The sequence below is a fragment of the Solea solea genome, chromosome 5 (genome assembly GCF_958295425.1).
Source record: "Solea solea chromosome 5, fSolSol10.1, whole genome shotgun sequence".
Lineage (NCBI taxonomy): Eukaryota > Metazoa > Chordata > Actinopteri > Pleuronectiformes > Soleidae > Solea > Solea solea.
In genome coordinates, this window is record NC_081138.1 from 13,579,539 (window position 1) to 13,599,943 (window position 20,405).

Here is a 20,405-nt window from a genome sequence, read left to right on the forward strand (position 1 = left end):
CACTTGTGTTCAAGTGATCTCAAGTTTAAAAGGAATACTTTAGTGTCACGTAACAAAAAAGAGAAGATATTTCTCAACTCAGGGGAAACTGAGGTTTGAGAAGCACAATTTTCCAAAAAACATTCCCCTATTCTAGAAATACAAAGCTAAATGCAAATCAGTGAAGTATTCCTTTAAAGCTGCATGATGTAAGATTCTCTGAGCAGCAGCGCCCTCTGTAGCCCGGTTTGGTAATTAATTAATTCAGTGCAGAGTAGTTAAAGAAAAAAAAAGTGCCATTTAATATATTATAATCTTCTATACAATTGTGTCAAGTGCTATATAAAATAAATATAGGATATTATTGTATATCATTGACTTGTGAATGAAGCAACATGAGAATAAACAGATTCAGAGTGCAGAGAGCTCTTTATTGTTGCTTCTCACTTTATACAGTCGAGTTTACTGTACATGATTTTGGAAAAACAAAAAAAAAAGAAGCAAGCTTTAAAAGGAAAAGCGCAGCAGCATTAATTTCTCTATCGCTTATTATTATTATTTTTGACACATGCCTGTGTTATTCTGAAGCAACACTCAGATCAGCGGACACTTCCTCGCACACAAATCCAAACATAAACATGTAAAACAGGCATTTTCACTGTGGTGTGTGTGTGTGTGTGCTTTATAGTTCCAGCACAGAACAAAAATATATATCACTTGCAACAAAACCACTTATCACAGGTTAGCTGAGCCAAATCCGACAGTTTACTTTGAATTAAAATAAAGCATGGCGCTAAATTTAAGAGGAAACAAAAAAAAACAACTAAAAATTGACTGAAATATGCTATTCTTTAAAAAAATGTCACCGCCCCCTTTTGTCGTCCACACTGAAAAACAGCTGACTGGATATTAACATGCAGCAATCACGTTATCACGAAATAATCGACGAGTAAAGAAAGTAAATTCAGTGTAGCACAAACCATCTTCTGAGTCACTGATCAACATGATTGAGTTGTGTTTGAAAAGATAAAAAAACAAACAAACCTTATATCACGTCTACTGGTTTCTACTGCAGGTCATCAGCAGGTCATCAGAGCAGTGCCACACTTTTCTGACCTCAAGGCAGAAAAGGTTGTTTTTCAAATCTCTCCGATTCAAGCAGCGACCACCAAACCACAGCAGAAACTTTGATGTCTACTGAAGCAGTTTATTTCATTTCTTTTTAAGTTGATTAATGAGGAGTTGATTTTGGGGAAATTAGCTCATTCTCTTCCCCACAGAGAATTAGTCAGCTCTAATCTAAAATTATAGTCGGCAGCTATTTAGACTGGAAAAATAAGCCTGGATTAGAGATGAAGAGATGCACGTTGAATAGTTGTGTTACATTTGGAAACAGACGAACTGTCTGTTTTGGACTCAATAAGATAACAGAGCTGCAAACTGTAGATTCTCTCATCTCAGAACTAAAGTAAATGAGCACATTTGGCTTCATGTCCAACTAGTAGACGATGACAAGAAGCAAAATGTTGGTGTTTGTTAAGACTGACTAGCAGGTGTTTCCTGTTTTGGGTGCTCCTCGATCATCCCGTCTGAAATTATGAGTAAATGACGACAGAAATCCAGGATCTATCAGAAACTGATAGGTGATGGAAACGGAGTCGGAGTCCAAGCTTTGTAGTGTTTCCCGACAGTTTCTTGATTCAGACAATAACTCTTCCACGAGAAGACTTTCAAAACACTTGACTCCACTCACCTCAGAAACCTCAGTGATGATTTTTTTTTTGTTTACAGTCGTCTCCATGACAGTACTAATAATAATAGCTTTTTATTGGTCCTGGCATCTTGAGTGTAGTTGTACCATTGGCTGACGGACGAAAGAGAGTGGACCATCAGGATGAAATGTGCTGAACGTAGTTAGCGGGGTAGAGGCCGACCTGACCGCTGCTCAGCCGTCCTTTACACCAGCCCTGCTCGTCTTCTTCACCCAGCTTCAGCAACTCCTCGCCTGGAAGAGAGAGGACGGAGAGTCAGGCCTCAGTCATGCCGACAAAATAAAAGCAAAGGCAAAACATCCATATGACTACATTTTCATTTGGGGGAAAAAAAGGCTCTGCGTCCAGATGAGCATTTCAGTGTCCATGCGAATAAACCTTAACACATAATTACATGAGCATGGATCAGTGGGCATGCATGTGCTCTGCAGGGTTTTCAGGGGTAATGATGGCAGAGGTATCCAGAGCAGAAACGCTCTTTTATTTATGCATCGTTAAACATAACCTGTGTGAGGAAGCATTCATGGTTAATCAACACCTTTATACCAAGACACATTCACTTCACCATCATAGGAAAAGTGTGAACGCTTGTGAATATTCATATACAATACAGTTTATGTCTCTGTAAGATTTCTAGCTTTGAATTATATGCTATTTTCCTTAATTAAATGTTATGTCCTTCAATAAAATCAATATAGGTTATTCATATATATCTTTTCCTTAAAATATTCAAAAAATTGAGATAAGAAAATCCTTTATTAAAGTGCAGTCACAGAGAAACTGTCAGAGGAAAACAAAAACACAGCTGAAGATTCACGTTCAGGGAACACTTTGATCTCATTGTGTGACATGAAGTGGTTTCACATTACTTACCTGAATAAGCGGTAGTTTTTCATGACAATCCCTCAAATTAAGATTAAGCTCACACTTGTGTTCTTGATGTTCAGAAAACAAAGCCATTCAGAACAGATTTGATTTCAAACAAGAAAACCTGTGTTCATACGTGCGGCAGGTTAATGATTTATTATTAAAGCTTCTGTTTTTCACTTCAGAAGACGACAAAAAAGGAAATAATACCATGCAGACAAAAGTAAACATCTTAAGTTTGCATGTTCATTTCGAGATGCTTTTCCGAAGTTGTCATGTTAATGTGATTCCGTCGCTGTGATGATCCAGTTTCTGTGACTCAGACAGAATCATTCACGCAAATCCCCAACTTTCCACTGAAGAACATGGAGACACGTGTAAATGATGCGTTTGTGTCACTGCATCATGAGTGTGTGTGTGGAAATGTGATAAAGTGAGGCATTGTGGGTAAACAGCCAAACAAATGGTTCTCTTCTCTGAAAACTGGTACTCGTACTCCTTTACACATATAGTACATATAATCCTTTATTTATCAAAGCTGTAATTTCTTAAACATGTGCAAAGTGGATTGTCTTATTCATATGTATATTGACATTGAAATTATATTGTGTACTACGTTAGATCAAACAGCAGCTGATTTTCACAAATATTTATGCTTTTTATTATGTTTCAATTACAAGTTATTTCTTTGTCAGTATATTTGTGGTAAAGAACCTGTTCAACAAACAACTGCAGTCTCACTTGGTATTGATATTAATTTAAGTTTAATAAGCAACTAAATAACAATTATATTATTAAATGTTTTATGAGGGAAACAACAAACCAACATTACTGAGTTTGTGCCTCTTGATTCAGTGTCTCTTCAACATATTGTGACATTTTAGCTGTTATATTTTGAGTATTTCTGTGAAATTGAGACCTGGTTTTTGATATGGCTGTAATTAAAATGATGAAGAACAATTTTCTTAATTGTTTGAGCTTGTGCATATATATATATACACACACACACACATATACACATATATTATATATATATATATATATATATATATATATACACATATATATACATATATACAGATATATATATATATACACACATATACATATATACACACACATATGTGTATATATATATACATATACACACACATATATGTATGTATATATATATATATACACATACATACACACATACATATATATATATATATACATATATGTACATATATATGTATATATACATACATATATGTACATATATATGTATATATACATACATATATACATATATATACATATACATATATATATATGTAAATATACACACATATATACAGAGTCAGTCCTGCCCATGGTGTCTCTAGAAGCATTAGTAAGGGTTAATACCTGCTTTAAAGCTGATCTCATCAGCCTCCTGGCCAATGTATTCATAAATCGCTCGGACACGAACCCCCTCCTCTACCTGCTCCTCCTCCTCCTCCTCCTCCTCATCTTCCTCCCCATCTCCAACGCCATTAGGCAGCACCTTCTTGGGACTTTCCTCGTCTGACCATTCTGATGAATAATCTTTTGTCCTGAGAGAGGAGAGAGGGAGTGAAAGGGAGAGGGAGAGCGAGAGGGAGGGACAGTCACAGAGAGACAATATAATCATAATCTAATAATAAATCATCATCTAATCTCATCGCAATTTAACACAATACAAGACCCCCTCAGTAATTTAGGAGCAGAATGATTAGTGAGTAGTGGTGCAACGGATCATCATTGATCCGTGATCCGTTTGGATCAATATCTTCGGTTCGGCACACACGTGATCCGCGGATTGATTTATGAAAAAAAAAAAGTTGTGCGCACACACAGCGTGGTCATGGCGAGCGGAGGAACGGAGGAGCTTGAACACCCCGCGTCATTTAAATCCCTTGTATGGGAGCATTTTGGCTTCCCTGTCAAATATAATGACGAAGGAAAGAGGTTAGTGGATAACACCGTGACGGTGCGTCGGCACTGTGGCACAAGAAAGCCACATGACAGTGGAAACACATCAAGCATGGCCACGCATTTGAAGCGACATCACCGGTGTTTGACTGACAGGAGTGAAAACGAAGGCTGCTCAACAACCGCTTATCACCGCGGCATTTAAGCAGCCCCTTGTTGCACAATCAGACATCACAAACGCTATCGGTGTGTTTATAGGTGCAGACATGAGGCTACATTATGTTGTGCAAAACGAGGGCTTTAAACACATGCTGAAAGTGCTTGCGCCACGTTACGACGGTGCGCCGTCGTGCACCTACTTTTTTTTTTATTTTTCATCGAAAAAATTGTGACAGACTTTTTTTGCTGATCCGCGGAACGATCCCATCCGCCAGTTTTTTGATCCGTTGCACCCCTATTAGTGAGGCATGTTCTCCTTCTTCACTTCTTTATGGTTTTGTATCAGTGTCTGTTTGGAGCTAAAGGAAAGGATGGTGGTGTGTTCATGAAGAACTGTCAGACTCCAAGTTAAAGTAAAATAATTGAACAATTTAAAGGGGAGCAAAAACACACAGACACATAGAGTCTGTTCACGTGACTTCAGAGGACATTCCATTGACTTATTTAATTTCCTGGAGACTTACTCTTACTTAAACCATAACTACTACTGGCCTAATCCTAACCTTAACCTAACCTCATCATAAACACTTAAATATAATTATTTAGTTTATAGGGACTTGATTGTTGGCCCCAGAAGGAAGTCAAGTCCCCATAATTGTTCCCAAAACATGAGGAATACCCACACACAGGTTTGCAGAGCTATTCTTCCTTGGACATGACATTGATTTCCATTCATTTGGACAGCCTGAGTTTATTAACCATAACCAGTTACTCCCTATCCTTAACCACCTAACCTAAACTTAACTTAACAACTTCTTCAGAGATTAGATTCTGGTCCCCATGAGGACTAACAGCCCCAACAAGGTCAGTGCTTATGCGAGAAAAGGTTCTAAAAAAGGTAACCAATGCAAATGCAAGCGCGCACGCAAACACACACAGTCAGCTCTCTAGCTACTAATTAGAGTGTGTTATACACAGGGTGTAAACTCCTCAGGGTGACAACAAGGTAACAAACGTAACTACATGTTGCCTCTCTGTCAGTCTGTGATGCACACACAACCACAACCAGTTCATGCCTAAACCTAACTGTAACCTAAGCCCAATTCAAAACTTAGACCCCAACTTAACCAGTTCCTCAGAAATTAGGTTGGGCTTCATTAGGACCAGGTCCTGACAAGGTCAGTGTTTATTCAGCCCACGGTTATGTGACGCTTTAAAATGACATTTTACTTCCCCACCTCCTTCGACAAAGTCAAGAAAACAAAGCATTCGTTTTGTTTGTGGATGAAGAGAAAACCAGACATTAAACCCAATCCTACTTTTGAACCAGGTTTACAGACGTGTCCTCCTACCTGTCAGTGTCCGTGGTGATGGGACTCGGTGGGACATTATCTCCAGCCGAGGAGACGATGTTGGTGAGGGTGACCACGTTCTCCTCGGAGTGTCCAGCTCGCACCTTCCTGCTGATGGAGCGACTCGTCTCTGGAGACCACTCCTGCATGCACATGTACACACACACACACACACACACACACACACTTAAAAATGTGCAACAGGCTTTCAAATTGAATTAGATCAGAATAGCATTTGAGTTGTTGTTTTTCTTCTGTTACAAGAAGATATAACTACATTCTTAACATAACCCATCAATATACTAAGTCATTAGAGTCTTACATAGTCTACATCCACTCTGGCTGTTCTTTACCGAACCTTATGCATCATATAAACAGTAATGTGTTTTTATATCTTGTGTCCAAATAATAAACACCTGAGCCCTGTGGTAGATAATCACAGACACACACAAACACACACACACACACACACTGTAAGAGTCGCTGTAATAACAGGGTGCGGACAGAAGTAGGTGGTTTGGTATACAGTTACTGGTATTTACAGTCTCAGTGGAGCACATAACAAACTCCACACTGTCAGAGCTACACAAGGTGTGTGAGAATGTGTGTGAGCTGAATGTCCTCAGAGGTACTGAATCAGCACCACGCATGCACAGTGTGTACTTCTCACAAAAGGTTAAACAGAAAAAAAATAAATAAATCTGAAAAAAGGAAGACACTAGGCTTCTTCAACTGAAATAAAAGCCTCCGACTTTTCCAGGTTTGCTGTGCAGTCGACAGAATTATGAATGAAAAGAGCTGGAAGTCCTCACAAGTATAGAGAGACAGACCTGTGTACAGGTTGGGACAATGGCTCCCTGTTATGTGTCAGCAGCGCTGAGGGAATGCCAGCAGATTCCTCCGAGGACAGAGGAGATTCACTTCTTTCTGCCAACATCTACTTTCCTTTCATTTAAATTTCAGTTTTGGAAAATAACTGAGAGGGGGGACTGAATACATCCTTTACCGAAACTGATTCAGAAATATGTTGGTTTTTGGCGGATGTTTGTTTTATAATATTGTGCAGAAATAAGCATTTCTCTGCTGCTTGGTTTAATAGATAAAGAAAAAGCTAAATATGTGCAATCAAATGAATATTTTCCTTCTGCTTTTCTTTCAAACGAAGAAAAAAAATGGTGATTATTCTCATGAATCTCTCCTCTTTGTGTTTGGGGATCATTTCCTGCAGCGGATTTATTGTAAATGAGAAACACTGGCAGTTCTCTTTCAAACCTCCCTCGGTATCTCACTATGGGAAACGCCCTCTGCGTGACCGATCATGGAAGCTCCAATGACACCACGTCTGTCATATGACAGACCAATCAGCTCGAGATGCACGGGCCAGCTCGCCCCCCTTATAAGCGCCCTGCGCTCCGCACCCGCCATTCTCGCTTTCTTCCACCGTGAAGATCACCGAGCTCCTCAGGTCCTGTTTGAGATTATTCATTTAACTGCTCTTCCGACGCGCCGTCAAGGTAGTCACCGAGCGTGAATATTTCTATATTCAGGACTTTACACTGTTTTTTGTTTCTCGCTGCTTTCGTTGAGAAAGCTAGGCGTTTTTTGTACACTTCGTTAGCCGTCGAGGTCTGACGTGGTGTTTCTTTTCTTTACTGACCGTCAAGGTTAGGTATGACTACCGCATCCTCTAAGGGGGCAATGGCCAGCGGCAAGGTGAAAGACGTCGAGTCCCGCCCTTGTCCAGCCGCTTGCGGTTTCGCAATTTCGGGGAGAGACCCACATCCTCTCTGTATTGCTTGTATGGGAGTCCAACATGCTCAAGCATCACTCGCGGACTCCGAGTGCTGCCAGCACTGCAGCGCCTTGCCAGCTAGAATTCTGGAGCGGCGCCTCAGAGTTTCAGCCGCTTCTAAGGCCGACCCCTGCCTCTCGGACAGTGTGGATAAGCCGAAGCCGGCTAAGGCTACAACCAGCGCAAGCTGGGACACCCTCATGGAGGAGGATTTCCCGCCGTTGTTCGAACAGCTCCTAGAGTCGGAGGACGAGTTCGAGGCAAAGTGTGTGGAGGAGGATGATAATCTGGATCTTCTCAATGACGAGAACGACGACGATGACGAAGACGCCATCCTCCCCTCAGCCCAGACTTCCCGCCCCGGCAGCTGCCTCAGCGGAGAAATCCAACCCTCCCCTGTTCCTCCGGAGGTCGACTTGCACGAGGTGTGTAAGCGGGCAGCATCCCGGCTGGGTATCGACTGGCCCGCGTCACCGGATGACAAGGGTGAGGAAAGGGATCTTTACGACGGTAAAATTCTGCCTTCCCGCCGTACACCGACGAGTCATGTCATGCCCGCCGTCCCAGCGTGCATGAGGGAGATGAAGCGGTTTTGGGATAAACCTTTCCGCCACAGGGTTCCCGTTAAGGGTTATTCTGGCCTGGAGGTCGTTAACAACGAGGAGTGGGGTCTTGGGGATCCCCCAGTAGTGGAGCAGGCGGTGGCTTCTCACCTCCACCCCGGCCGGCGCTCCGCGCTCTCCGCAGCTGGCCCCGCCCTCCCGGGCAGAACGGAGCGCTTCGCTGCCTCCATGTACCAGAAGGTGTATAAATCAGCAGCCCAGTCAGTGAAAAACTTAAATGTTGTCACCCTGCTGATGGCCTACCAGGCTGAGCTTTTCCAGGAAATGGGTCTCCTCCTGGATAAGGGCTCTCCGAGTCCGAAGGTTTGGGAGGAAATATGTGTCGTCACGGATCTCACCCTCCGTGTTTCCAGAGGTGCGGTCCAGGGCTGCGGCCGCGTCATGGGGCTCGCAGTGGCAGGGGAGAGAGCGCTCTGGCTGAACCTTTCCAGCCTGCCTGACCAGGACAAACAGGTCATAATTGACGCTCCTTTCGACCCGTCCAGGGCTAAGGGCTTGTTTGGTGAGGCTGTCACGGCCATGCAACAAACCAGTGACCTTAGGAAGAAGCAGGGTGAAGCCTTCGACCTCTGCCTTCCACGTAAAGTCGCTCCTCGCCCCGCACCGCCACCACGTCACGGGTTTGCGGCTGCAGCGAGAGGACGCGGCAGCGGTTATAATGAGCCCAAGCCGCGAGCGTCTGAGCAGTCGTCGTCTCAACAGCGCGGAGCGCAGACCCAGAGACGCTGGCCCAGAAAATCATTCGCCGCTGTAGCCGCCGCTCCAGGCGCCGTGCCGAACCGCCCGTCCCACCCCCCGGACGGGAAGAAAAAGCGGTCGGCATAGGTGCTGTGGTTCGTGGGGACAGAAGCTCAGCAGTCAGCACTCACGGAGATCTCTGCTCTGAGCCCCCCCGGAACAGACCGGTTGTTTCCCTCTCCTCCCAAGAGAAGGAGGATGGACATGTTGGACCAATGTTCCGGTCAGCGCTGTGTGACGGCCCCGTTTGGTCATTCCGTTCACAGACCGAAGCAAGCACTCGTTCCCCCAGTGCAGAGTTTGTATCCCCCCCCTCAAGTTCAGAGGGTAGAGGGAAAACGTGCTATGTTCACACCAAGCACTTCACATGGTTTTTTAATAAACACGCTGTTGCATCCAGGCTTATTCACAAAGCCGAGGGCGAAGCAAAAACAAAACAAAACAAAAAACCAAGAGGTGCAGGACAGTCTGTCGCCACCAGAGGGCGCAACTGGTCCGTTAAGCTTCAGGCCCCCTGGTCCTCTCGCTGTCAGAGCGGAGGTTTGGCGCGCATGCGCAGTCAACCCCTGGGTGTTTACAACCGTTGTCAGGGGTTACAGGCTGCAGTTTGCGATGAAGCCGCCTCGCTTCAACGGGGTGCTGACGACAGAAGCTTCTGGGGAAGCCGCGGAGGCTTTAGAGAGCGAAATATCTTCTCTATTAAGCCGAGGGGCGGTTCGCATTGTACCGGAGGGGGAGAGAAATCAGGGTTTTTACTCCCGTTATTTTCTCATCCCAAAGAAAGGCGGTTCGCTACGTCCGATCCTGGATCTGCGTTGCCTCAATCTACACCTCCGAAAATACAAGTTCAAAATGCTCACACACAATGTTCTGTTCCGATCCATCAGACCAGGCGATTGGTTCACTTCTGTGGATCTGCAGGACGCTTATTTTCATATAAGCATATATCCAGCACACAGGAAATATCTCAGGTTTGCTTTCAAGGGAGCAGCCTACGAGTACCAGACCCTGCCTTTCGGGCTGTCATTAGCTCCGAGGGTCTTCAGCAAATGTGTGGAAGCAGCTCTGAACCCGGTGCGAGCATCGGGCCTCAGAGTGTTTGCTTATCTGGACGATTTTCTCCTTTGCGCTCCCAGCAGGGAGGAGGCGGGGAGGGACACGCAGAGACTGATAGTCAGGCTGAGCAGCCTAGGCTTCAGTATAAACCAAACAAAGAGTGTTTTGTCTCCCACTCAGAATATCGAGTATTTGGGTCTCGAAATAAACTCTGTTTCATTTCGGGTATTTCTGTCTCAGGTTCGGGCGGAAAATTTTCGCCGTCACTTGGCTCTCTTTCAGCGGGGAAATTCAGTGTCATTACGAGACTGTCTTCGGCTGTCAGGGCTGATGGCATCATCAATTTCTGTCGTCCCTCAGGGACTGCTGAAAATGAGGGATTTTCAGCGCTGGGTAACCTCGCTGCGCCTGGACGCACGACGTCATCTCAGACGTATGGTGAGGGTTTCCCCGGAATGCTGCCTAGCTCTCCGTTACTGGAGAGACCCGGGGATATTCACTTCCGGCGTCCCACTGGGAGCCGTAGTGATGAGGAAAACAGTTACGACAGATGCCTCGTTAACGGGGTGGGGAGCGGTTTTCGAGGGGAGGTCAGTGAACGGGACCTGGCCCCCGACGCTTCTCCAGGCACATATAAACTACCTGGAGCTGTTGGCTGTTTTCCTGGCACTCAAACATTTTCTGCCTCTCCTGGGAAGGTGTCATGTGTTGGTCAGAGCGGACAACACAACAGCCGTAGCCTACATAAACAGACAGGGAGGCACGCGCTCTGTGAAGTTACACAGGCTGGCTCAGAGTCTGATATTATGGGGCAGCGAACACCTGTTGTCGTTACGCGCGGCGCACGTGCCGGGTGTACTGAACAGCGGAGCGGATTTACTCTCCAGAGGGAATCCCCTGTATGGCGAGTGGAGACTGAACCCCGAGGTGCTCCACCAGGTATGGGAGAGGTTCGGCCGAGCGTCCGTAGATCTCTTCGCATCGCACGAAAACGCACAGTGTCCCCTGTTTTTCTCGTTAAGAGACCGGGACGCACCGCTGGGTGCGGACGCACTGGCGCACCCGTGGCCAAACGTGCTGCTGTATGCGTTTCCTCCGCTCGGCCTCATCACTCCGATTCTGATCAGAGTGAGGGAACAGAAGTTATCACTAATCCTGATAGCTCCTTACTGGCCCAGCAGACCGTGGATGGCGGAGCTGATGCAGCTCGTCCACAGCCAGCCATGGCCGTTGCCGTTACGCGCGGACTTGGTGTCACAAGCGCGCGGGCAGATTTTTCATCCACACCCCGAACGGCTGGCTCTCTGGGCTTGGCACGCGAGAGGGTGAATTTACAGGAGTCTGGTCTCCCATCTAGGGTGATTGAGACTATTCAATGCGCAAGGGCGCCATCCACGCGATCATTATATGATAATAAATGGCGCGTGTTTGAACGGTGGTGTGAGGCTAAGCAGATTATTCCGTTTCAGTGCTCGGTCCCAGAGGTGTTATGCTTCCTGCAGGACTTAATGGACGGTGATAAAGCTTTTTCCACCATTAAGGTTTATTTGGCCGCTGTTTCAGCTTGTCATGTGGGGTTTGGAGGTGCACCTGTCGGGCAGCACCCTCTAATTAAGAGGTTCATGCGGGGTGCGCGCCGCCTGCGGCCCGTGCGTAAACCTCTGGTCCCGTCATGGGATTTACCCATGGTTCTGGAGGCGCTCTCAGGGTTGCCCTTCGAGCCGTTAGAGTTTGCTGATTTAAAGGTACTCTCCCTTAAAACTATCCTGCTTCTGGCTTTGACATCAGCTAGCAGGATCGGTGAGTTACATGCTTTGTCTGTGCACGACTCATGTATGCAGTTCTCCGCAGATTATGGGAAAGTGATACTACGTCCTAACCCGGCATTTGTGCCTAAGGTTAGTGATTCTGCCTACAGCTGTTCCACACTTGAGCTGCTCGCTTTTCACCCACCGCCGTTTGCAGGAGAGGATGAAAAACGGCTCAATGCTCTGTGTCCTGTGAGAGCTTTACGCATCTACGTGGACAGGACCAAAGGGTTCAGAAAGAGCAACCAGCTTTTCGTGTCCTGGGCTCCTTCTCACAGGGGGAGGGCCCCGACGCGCCAGCGCCTGTCACACTGGGTGGTGCAGGCTATAATCCTGGCTCACGAGAGTCGTGGGCTGCAGCCCCCGGATGGGCTTCGGGCCCACTCCACCAGGGGCATAGCCACCTCATGGGCCCTTTTCAGGGGCGTATCAGTGAGGGATATTTGTGCCGCTGCCAGTTGGGCATCCCCACACACGTTCATTCGGTTTTACAGGCTGGATGTGACCAAGACTTCTCTGGCTCATTCAGTCCTGAGTGTGGGTTCAGGTTGATTGCGTGCTAGCCCATGGGGAGGGTTTAGGGTGTCGACCCACTGCGGGTCGCGGCTTTGAGGGCTTCGGAGCATGCAAATCCGGGAGTGGGCTATATCTCCCATAGTGAGATACCGAGGGAGGTTTGAAAGAGAACTTTAGGTTACTCACGTAACCCCGGTTCTCTGATAACCGAGTGAGGTATCTCACACACACTGCCCTACTTGCATAGGTGGGGTGGAAGAAATACGCTTGAGAATGGCGGGTGCGGAGCGCAGGGCGCTTATAAGGGGGGCGAGCTGGCCCGTGCATCTCGAGCTGATTGGTCTGTCATATGACAGACGTGGTGTCATTGGAGCTTCCATGATCGGTCACGCAGAGGGCGTTTCCCATAGTGAGATACCTCACTCGGTTATCAGAGAACCGGGGTTACGTGAGTAACCTAAAGTTTCTGCAGCATGCTGTCACGTGACAGGTGTTTTTCAAACAGGGTTTAAAAAACATTTTTACTTCAGGACTGGTCAGTCTGAGGTGTGATTTCTATAAACACATACGTCAACTCTCTGAGGTCCTGTTACTGCATTTTTGAGTTTTAAGTGTCAGCTCTTTTGTATACATTTTGAAATTTGAGAATCCAGATTTGGCGCACACACACACACACACACACACACACACACACATACACACCCAGTGTAGAAAAGCTGCCAAAAATAAAAAGTGGAGGGTGGGATGCAGGAATCCAGATGATTGTATCTCTATTGTTACTTGATAACTGGTCTGCAGATCTTTTCACAGACACACAATGAGACAACATGAGAGTCCACAGTGATTCTCTCGCTGTGGCTCAGGAACAGAGAGTGACGAGGGCGTGGACATACTCAAGTGTACCTGATCACAATCAGTGATATCATCGTCCTCAGACGTGATTCACAAAAGCTCCACAGAAATAAAGTGAAGGAAGTGACGGTCAGCAAAGCAGACGTACAGTGCAGCTCTATAGTCGCTTGTTTTATGGTTTAAATTTTGATTTCCAGATTTAATGTAACATATTTCAATAATATCAGGGATTATTAACTCAGACATCTATATGATATAGTAAATCAAATATAAATATAGAATGTATATACATTTCAATAATACAGCTTCAGCAAATGATAATAATAATATCAGAATATTATCTCCATGTAGCTATATCCCTGACCATTATTGGACTAAATTAATTTAAGGGATTTGAGAGTTCCTGAATGCTGACTTCTACAAGGTGTAAAATAAAATAAAATTGCTGTTGTTTTAAAGTTTTTAAGTAAAGACATCTTCTGAGGAGAAGATAACACTGAAATGAGTACAGTAAATATGAAGCTAAAGATAAGTTTTCATACAAATTAGGACAAAAAATGTATGATTTGTTGTGTCACATATTACAAGCAAAGACACATAATTTGAACTAAGAACCTGTATTAGGAAACTTCTGTTTTTAGTTTATTCTTACCAGTAAATATTTATTTGTCCTCACTGGCCGTCTACAGCATGAAAGTTGTAGAGTGTGTGTGTGTGTGTGTGTGTGCATATCCCAACATTCCTGACCCCACTCTGAGCTCCCAACCACACACAAGGCTTTCACTGGAATCCCGTTAAATATTCAGTGTTTAGTGTTTAGTTTCTGAGACACACAAATATGGACGTGTGAGTGCAAGTGCGTATGTGTGTGTGTGTGTGTGTGTGTGTGTGTGTGTCCATGTCCATCATTCCACACCTCAAACTGTGGCCAGTTCATGCTCATGCCCGGTCCGTGCGTGTTCCTCCACCATCGGAGATCATCAGCATCGTTGGCTGCTCTGATGGTCTGACCCAGGTCTCGGTACAGGTCTCTGAACCTGTTGGACACAGTTAAACAGTCAGTCGTCTACACACTCTACTCCAGCTCCACCTCTTTCTCTTACACCTCTTAATTATGTCCTCACATATTTGAAGCAGAGAGACAACAGGTGTCTGATTGAGGGGTGCACGATATTATCGGTAAGATATCTGCAGATATTGTATTATCAGATATCGGTATACACGTCAAGATCTGCTGAGATGACTAATGACTACAACACTAGGCTAAAGAAGCTGCCAACTCCTTGACTTTTTTTTACATTTATTTATTTTGCTCAATGAAGAAAATGTATATCTACATCTACTGCGACATTAGTAGTTAATTTCACCCCAGAAGATCAGTTATCGGTCCAAACGATCCCAATATATCGGCATATCGGACAATGGCAAAACGTCCAATATCGTGCATCCCTAGTCTGATCATTTTGAACTCTGCCACTCTGTTCTCATTCAGCAGTTTATGAGTCCCATATTTCCCTCAGTAAGAGAACAAAGCAAGAGATACAATTGGGAGAATATCAGACTTATATTCATCATCAGATGGAAACAACATGGAAACATGTTGCCGGCTCTTTGCTGCTGAGCAGATAGAAAACTGTTGATTCTTTGTTCACATAAAAATACTGATTAGTGCAGCTTGAAAACACAGGTAGAAGGTGAGATATTACACTTCACCCATTGGAGTAGTTTTGTCATAGTCCTGCTCTGGACATGGCGGCATTACAGTGCAAATATCCTGCAGCAGGTTTGTCCTTACACGTGTGTGTATTCTCAGGGCGGAGCCTTTTTAAATCTTGATGCTTCCACTTAAAAATGCGGAATTCCAGATAAGATCTGGTATTTTCTAGTTGGTGTTATCAGCTCAGTGCGGGTTTGTTGACACTTGAGAGATAGAGTGGAGGGACAGCCCTCCACACGTGCAGTGTACACATCTAAAATACATTTCTAGAACCTTCAAACACGCCACTCTCATGTGTTTTTTTTTGTTTATAAAAAGGTCTAAAACTTACAGAGCTTAAATTTGCACAAGTATAAGCCCATATCCAAGTAATCCTGCTGCACCAGAAACACCAACTATTTTACCCATATTATGATTAATGTAGTGAATCAAACTGAAAACATAATGTCACCAGCACACAGGCTTAAACAATATCTTTACAGACAGAGATGAGGTAGAACTACAGGGACCAGACTACTGGCCCTCATGCATGATAATTCAGTTAATGAACAGTCTCTGGTAACTCCATCTGAGGGTGTGGTTTTCAGACCGAGGTCAGAGTAGGAGGGCAGGTGGTCTCTCATTATGTACACGTGCAGGTCTAAGAAATCTACACATGCCTTTGATTTTAAAGGAAAAAAACAACATTAAAGATAAAATACAAATAAGGAAACTGCAGCTACCTTTACATTCCCTTGCAAACAATCTCAGAGGATAAATCTCAGATAGAGGATATTTGATAAATATTTGGACAATGACCTAATCGGACTTTTCCCAATCAGGGTTACCTTGGAAACAGTGGATTGTTCAAACAGAGGAAGAGATCAGCAGTTAATGGACAACAGCGTGAGTTTTTGTATTAACTCCTGTGTACATAAAAGACCTTTTCCAAGCCTTCGTTCTGAGTTGCGTCTCATCAGTCATCTCATGATCACCCATTTTCTCCTATTCCTGAGCTACACTGGATGCGAAAGCCTCACAAATCATAGCCCACTTGTGTTTGAAGCACAAGTTAATCAACTGTCCTCGCCACACAGTGAACTACACCCAAGTGCCTCTGCTCATGCTGGCTCGCAATTTCCTGTGATCCTATTCAGCATCTGGTCTATTTTAAGCACGTTGGGCAAAATTGGGACAAGAAAACACAACCACAATAAAAATGTAAAAAAAACATCACAATCATCCCTCTCTTTCATTCCATTTGTATAGTTTTTATAGAATATATATATTCAATTTACTTTGAACGTTTGCACACATCTGTCACTTACAGCGAGTGAGACATGAGCAGACGTATGTGCTGCAGAGACACGAGGAGACATTGTTGCTAAGAAAATGACATGTAGGCTACAGCACAGTGGTGCCAGCACAAGCTTGAAGCAGGGAAAGACTGGCTCACGTATGAAGTTGGCTACAGAGACACTTCACAACGCTTTCACAGCCAGTGTGGCCCAGGGGTGAGAGTGTATCCATGTGCGTGTATATATGTGTGTGTGTGTGTGACTCTCTTACCCTTCTTTGGCAGACAAGTCGAGGTGTGTGTGAATGTCCAGCAGGACTCCTTTAAAGAAACACAGCCTCTTGCGCTCAGCCTCCTGGGTGAGGTCAAACACCTGCTCCATGTCCTCCATGTAGCGAGGGTTACAGCGGTTCAGCTCCTCCAGAGCCTTTTGATAGCGCTCCTTAGCCTGGCACACACACAGAGGACAGAATGACCGTGCACTCTACGTTGTCTGCCAAATTTCAGAATGATGAATGTGCCTTTGGGGTGCAAGTATTTTCACACTTTAAACTGAAGGACTGTCCACTGCTGTGTTAGTGGGCAGCGGCACTGGTGCCCTTTAAGGGTCAAGTCTAACTGTGGAACCTGAGGTTTGTTCTCTGCTGTTAATGCAGAGCAAAGAACAGGGGGAGGCGAGCCTAGTCATGTTTCAAACTTGAAACAAACACACGTATGTTTTTCTGTAATCACCGACACACCCAGACTGCTACCAGAGGAGCTACTCATGGGACTGTGTGTGTGTGTGTGTGTGTGTGTGTGTGTGTGGCTTTGTACTTTCTCGGCCTCCTGGTTGCAGCGCTCCACCCGGACAGTGAATTTGCGAACTTCCTCCTGAGACTTTGTCGGGTCGGCCTTGGCGTGAGTTTCCCTAGTTGTCGCTGTCCACTCCTCCTTCTTGACCTGATGGTAGCTCTTCTTACTTAAATCCACCTAGAGAGACACACACACACACACACAGTAACACTTTTCATGTCATGCCAATTCATCAGACCATTTAAAATCCCAGATAGGAAATTCCTCAAGTGTGTTTTTGTCTGATAAACAATCTGTAGCTTTCAGTTTGCAGTGCTATCCAGCAGAGAAAAGAAAACTTCATACTGGTTTGACTGATCCATTCACTGATATGATTGACAGGGAGGGGCCTGGGTCAGAAATATAGAATTTGGGCCCAACAATGTTCTTTAAAAGCTACACATTTGCATATTAAGCATACAGATCAAGTCAGTCTTATGTCTAGCACACATTATGTGAACATTTTAAAAGAGGCAGAACGCTTTTAAAACCTTTAGGGATGTTATAGCCACAAAGCTTATAACTATGGACGCATCATTTTCACTTCCTGAGTGTGTGCACTGCAGCCACCATGACAGGTGTATGCTACACTCACCTCTTTCAGTTTGCGGACCCAGGGTTTCTGTGCTTTCCGGAAGCCGTCGTCTGCATCTTTGGTCTCTCTGAATCCTCCCATCATCTGCTTGTGGAAGGCATCCTTCTGCCAGTTGCGCACCTTCTCGCTGTCCTCGCCGGCCAGCCGCTGCCGCAGCTCCAAGTGCAGCTCACTGAGCCGATCGGCCGCCATCATGAAAGCATGCCACGCCTTCTCCAGCGTACCATACTGAGGACCTAAGAAGAACATGTTTGATTGGCTTTCTATTTAAATGACTGACATGGTCAAATAACTTAAGTAATACTTATTACTACATGAGTAGTATAATAACAATGTTGGCAAACACTGGGGCTGACTTATAAAATAATAAATGCAAAACTGAACTCATTATTTTTATTTTTATTATACATGCACAACCACAAAATAAGAAAAAAATTATCTGACATTATTCATGAAAAATCAACAATGAAAACAATTTGATTTTCTCACATGTAATCCAATTGATCGGATCTTTCTGAACAACTACCTACAAAAAGTGCAGCGCCAGGTATGATGCCAAATAAAAAATGCTTTGTTTACAGATCAATGTGTGTGCACATAAGATTGTCTGTTAAACAGGATTCTTGGGGTCATATCTCTTGTTTGTTTGTTTGTTTTTAAACTGACCTTTCTCCACGATGCCCCTCCACCTCTTGGCCCAGTCGCTCAGCTGCAGAGCGTAGCTCTTTTCTATCTTTGCCCTCTCCTGGAAGCAGGTGACTACCTCATTGCACAGACGATGGCCGTCATCGACCCGCTTCACCGTTCGTTTGTAATTCCCTGGCTGCGTTAATACACACAAACAAAATGAGTGTGAGTGAACAATAGAGCAGAGTGAAGTGGAGCGAGGCATTAACATCCTCCACTAATGTTACGTCAGACACTCAGTTGTTTTAAACCACATGTTGCCAACAATTGGAGGATTAGTGACAACGTGGAGCTGAAAGAAAAAGAGGTCAAACAAAAAAGGAGCGACAGGACAGACGGAAGTGAGAGGAGTTAAAGGTACATAGATTTTCCAGACAGTGTTGTGAGGCCCGTCAGCAGAGACTCATTATGTGTCTGCCTCTCTATCTAAACACTGCAAATCATCACGGATCCTCATTTGACTACAGTGTGCTTCAGTGAGCTGGTCTCTGTCACAGTCTGTTTATTGGGGGTTTTACTGCTGTAATTTATCTGATGTGGTTTTAACAAATTGAGCGAATCCTTGGATGGGACATAGATCTTCAAGTAACTGGGTTTGTGTTGCTGGATTGTGTGTCAGTATTTCCAGTTCAGTGTATAAATTAAAGCAATGCAGTGTAAGTTTTACTAGAGGTGCTCACACTGTTTACCTCTCAGTGTTCCTGCTCACTAGGCAGACTTACACTGAGGAAAGACAGATTTTCTGGTGCAGAGAGGGAAACGAGAGTTCTTTCTGAGTTATGAAAATGGAATCTGGGTATTAAAAAAGTTTTGTTTCAAGAGAGTTAACAATCAGCTGTTTAAAGTCAGTGTTTGCGTGTGTGTGTGTGTGTGTGTGTGTGTGTGTGTGTGTGTGTGTGTGCATGTTTCTGCTGTACCTCCCAGAAGCTGTCTGAGCTCCCCAGTTCACTGAGGTCTCCATTGGACGACATGTTGGGGTCGGCTTTACAGCACGGAATGATGGCGGCTACAGAAAAGACTGGAGAGACAGGAAACATTTGTGACGTTAAGTTTAGTGTAAAAGTGTCCACACATCACCTTTTCACAAGCAGGTACAAGAGCCATGTTATAATCATAGAATTTTGTGTTAACCCAGGTTAATCCATCCAAAGAAATTTGAAGCCACAAGCCAAAGATATTCAGTTTACTATCATAAAAAAACCAGAACATACTCACACTATCACATGATAATTGACTGATCAATGCCACTTCATTTAGTAATTGATTAATGCTCAATGTGTTGATTTATCACTGCATTCCTAAATGCTTCATTTTAGAAGAGACCATTTCAGGCTAATTTCTCGAAAACCTTGGTGGCTTTCATCTGTCAGTTACACAGATATAGATCGACATGAAAATGTGTTTGCAATTGTTACTGAAAGTGTTTGTTTCCACAGTGCCACGTTCACAATATTCAAGTTATAAATAACGATAAAAAAGAAATAGAATTAACAAAAAGTTAGTAAACACATTTTGCTAGTTACATAAACAAAGTCATTATTTAGAATTTTCATGAGTTTGAGTTGCCACGATAGAAATTACCTTTTTTTTTTTTTAAATAAATAAATAATAAAATAAAATAAAATAAATCTGCTTCACAATTTCACTGACTCACATATTTCCAGAGACTGTTTATAGTTTAAGCTCCATTTCAGCCAAAATCTCCCAAATCTCCACCACCACCTCTGCCCACAGACCAGGTTTCTCCACGTCGCTGCCCAGTTTTCCTTCTACACACAACTGGACTCTGTGCTCGTGACAAACACTGAAGCCTGTCAAACAAATCCGCTTCATTACTGAAGTCCCAA

General features: G+C 44.3%; 1 protein-coding gene across 4 annotated transcripts in view; it reads right to left on the reverse strand.

Annotated features, from left to right (window-relative positions):
• Positions 1–389: 389 nt before the first annotated feature.
• Positions 390–20,405, reverse strand: part of pacsin3 (protein kinase C and casein kinase substrate in neurons 3) — a 33,892-nt gene continuing 13,876 nt past the window's right edge. For 3 of the 4 annotated variants that reach the window (XM_058629415.1, XM_058629417.1, XM_058629416.1), the window contains 9 exons: positions 19,476–19,576; positions 18,538–18,694; positions 17,872–18,107; positions 17,259–17,414; positions 16,715–16,890; positions 14,366–14,486; positions 6,065–6,207; positions 4,008–4,195; positions 390–1,984 (listed from right to left, as the gene is read on the reverse strand). In XM_058629415.1, the coding sequence (XP_058485398.1) occupies positions 1,869–1,984; positions 4,008–4,195; positions 6,065–6,207; positions 14,366–14,486; positions 16,715–16,890; positions 17,259–17,414; positions 17,872–18,107; positions 18,538–18,694; positions 19,476–19,529 (1,347 nt within the window). In that variant the 5' untranslated portion in view covers positions 19,530–19,576 and the 3' untranslated portion in view covers positions 390–1,868. The remainder of the gene's footprint in view (positions 1,985–4,007; positions 4,196–6,064; positions 6,208–14,365; positions 14,487–16,714; positions 16,891–17,258; positions 17,415–17,871; positions 18,108–18,537; positions 18,695–19,475; positions 19,577–20,405) is intronic. The other variant, XM_058629418.1, reaches the window with a different exon arrangement.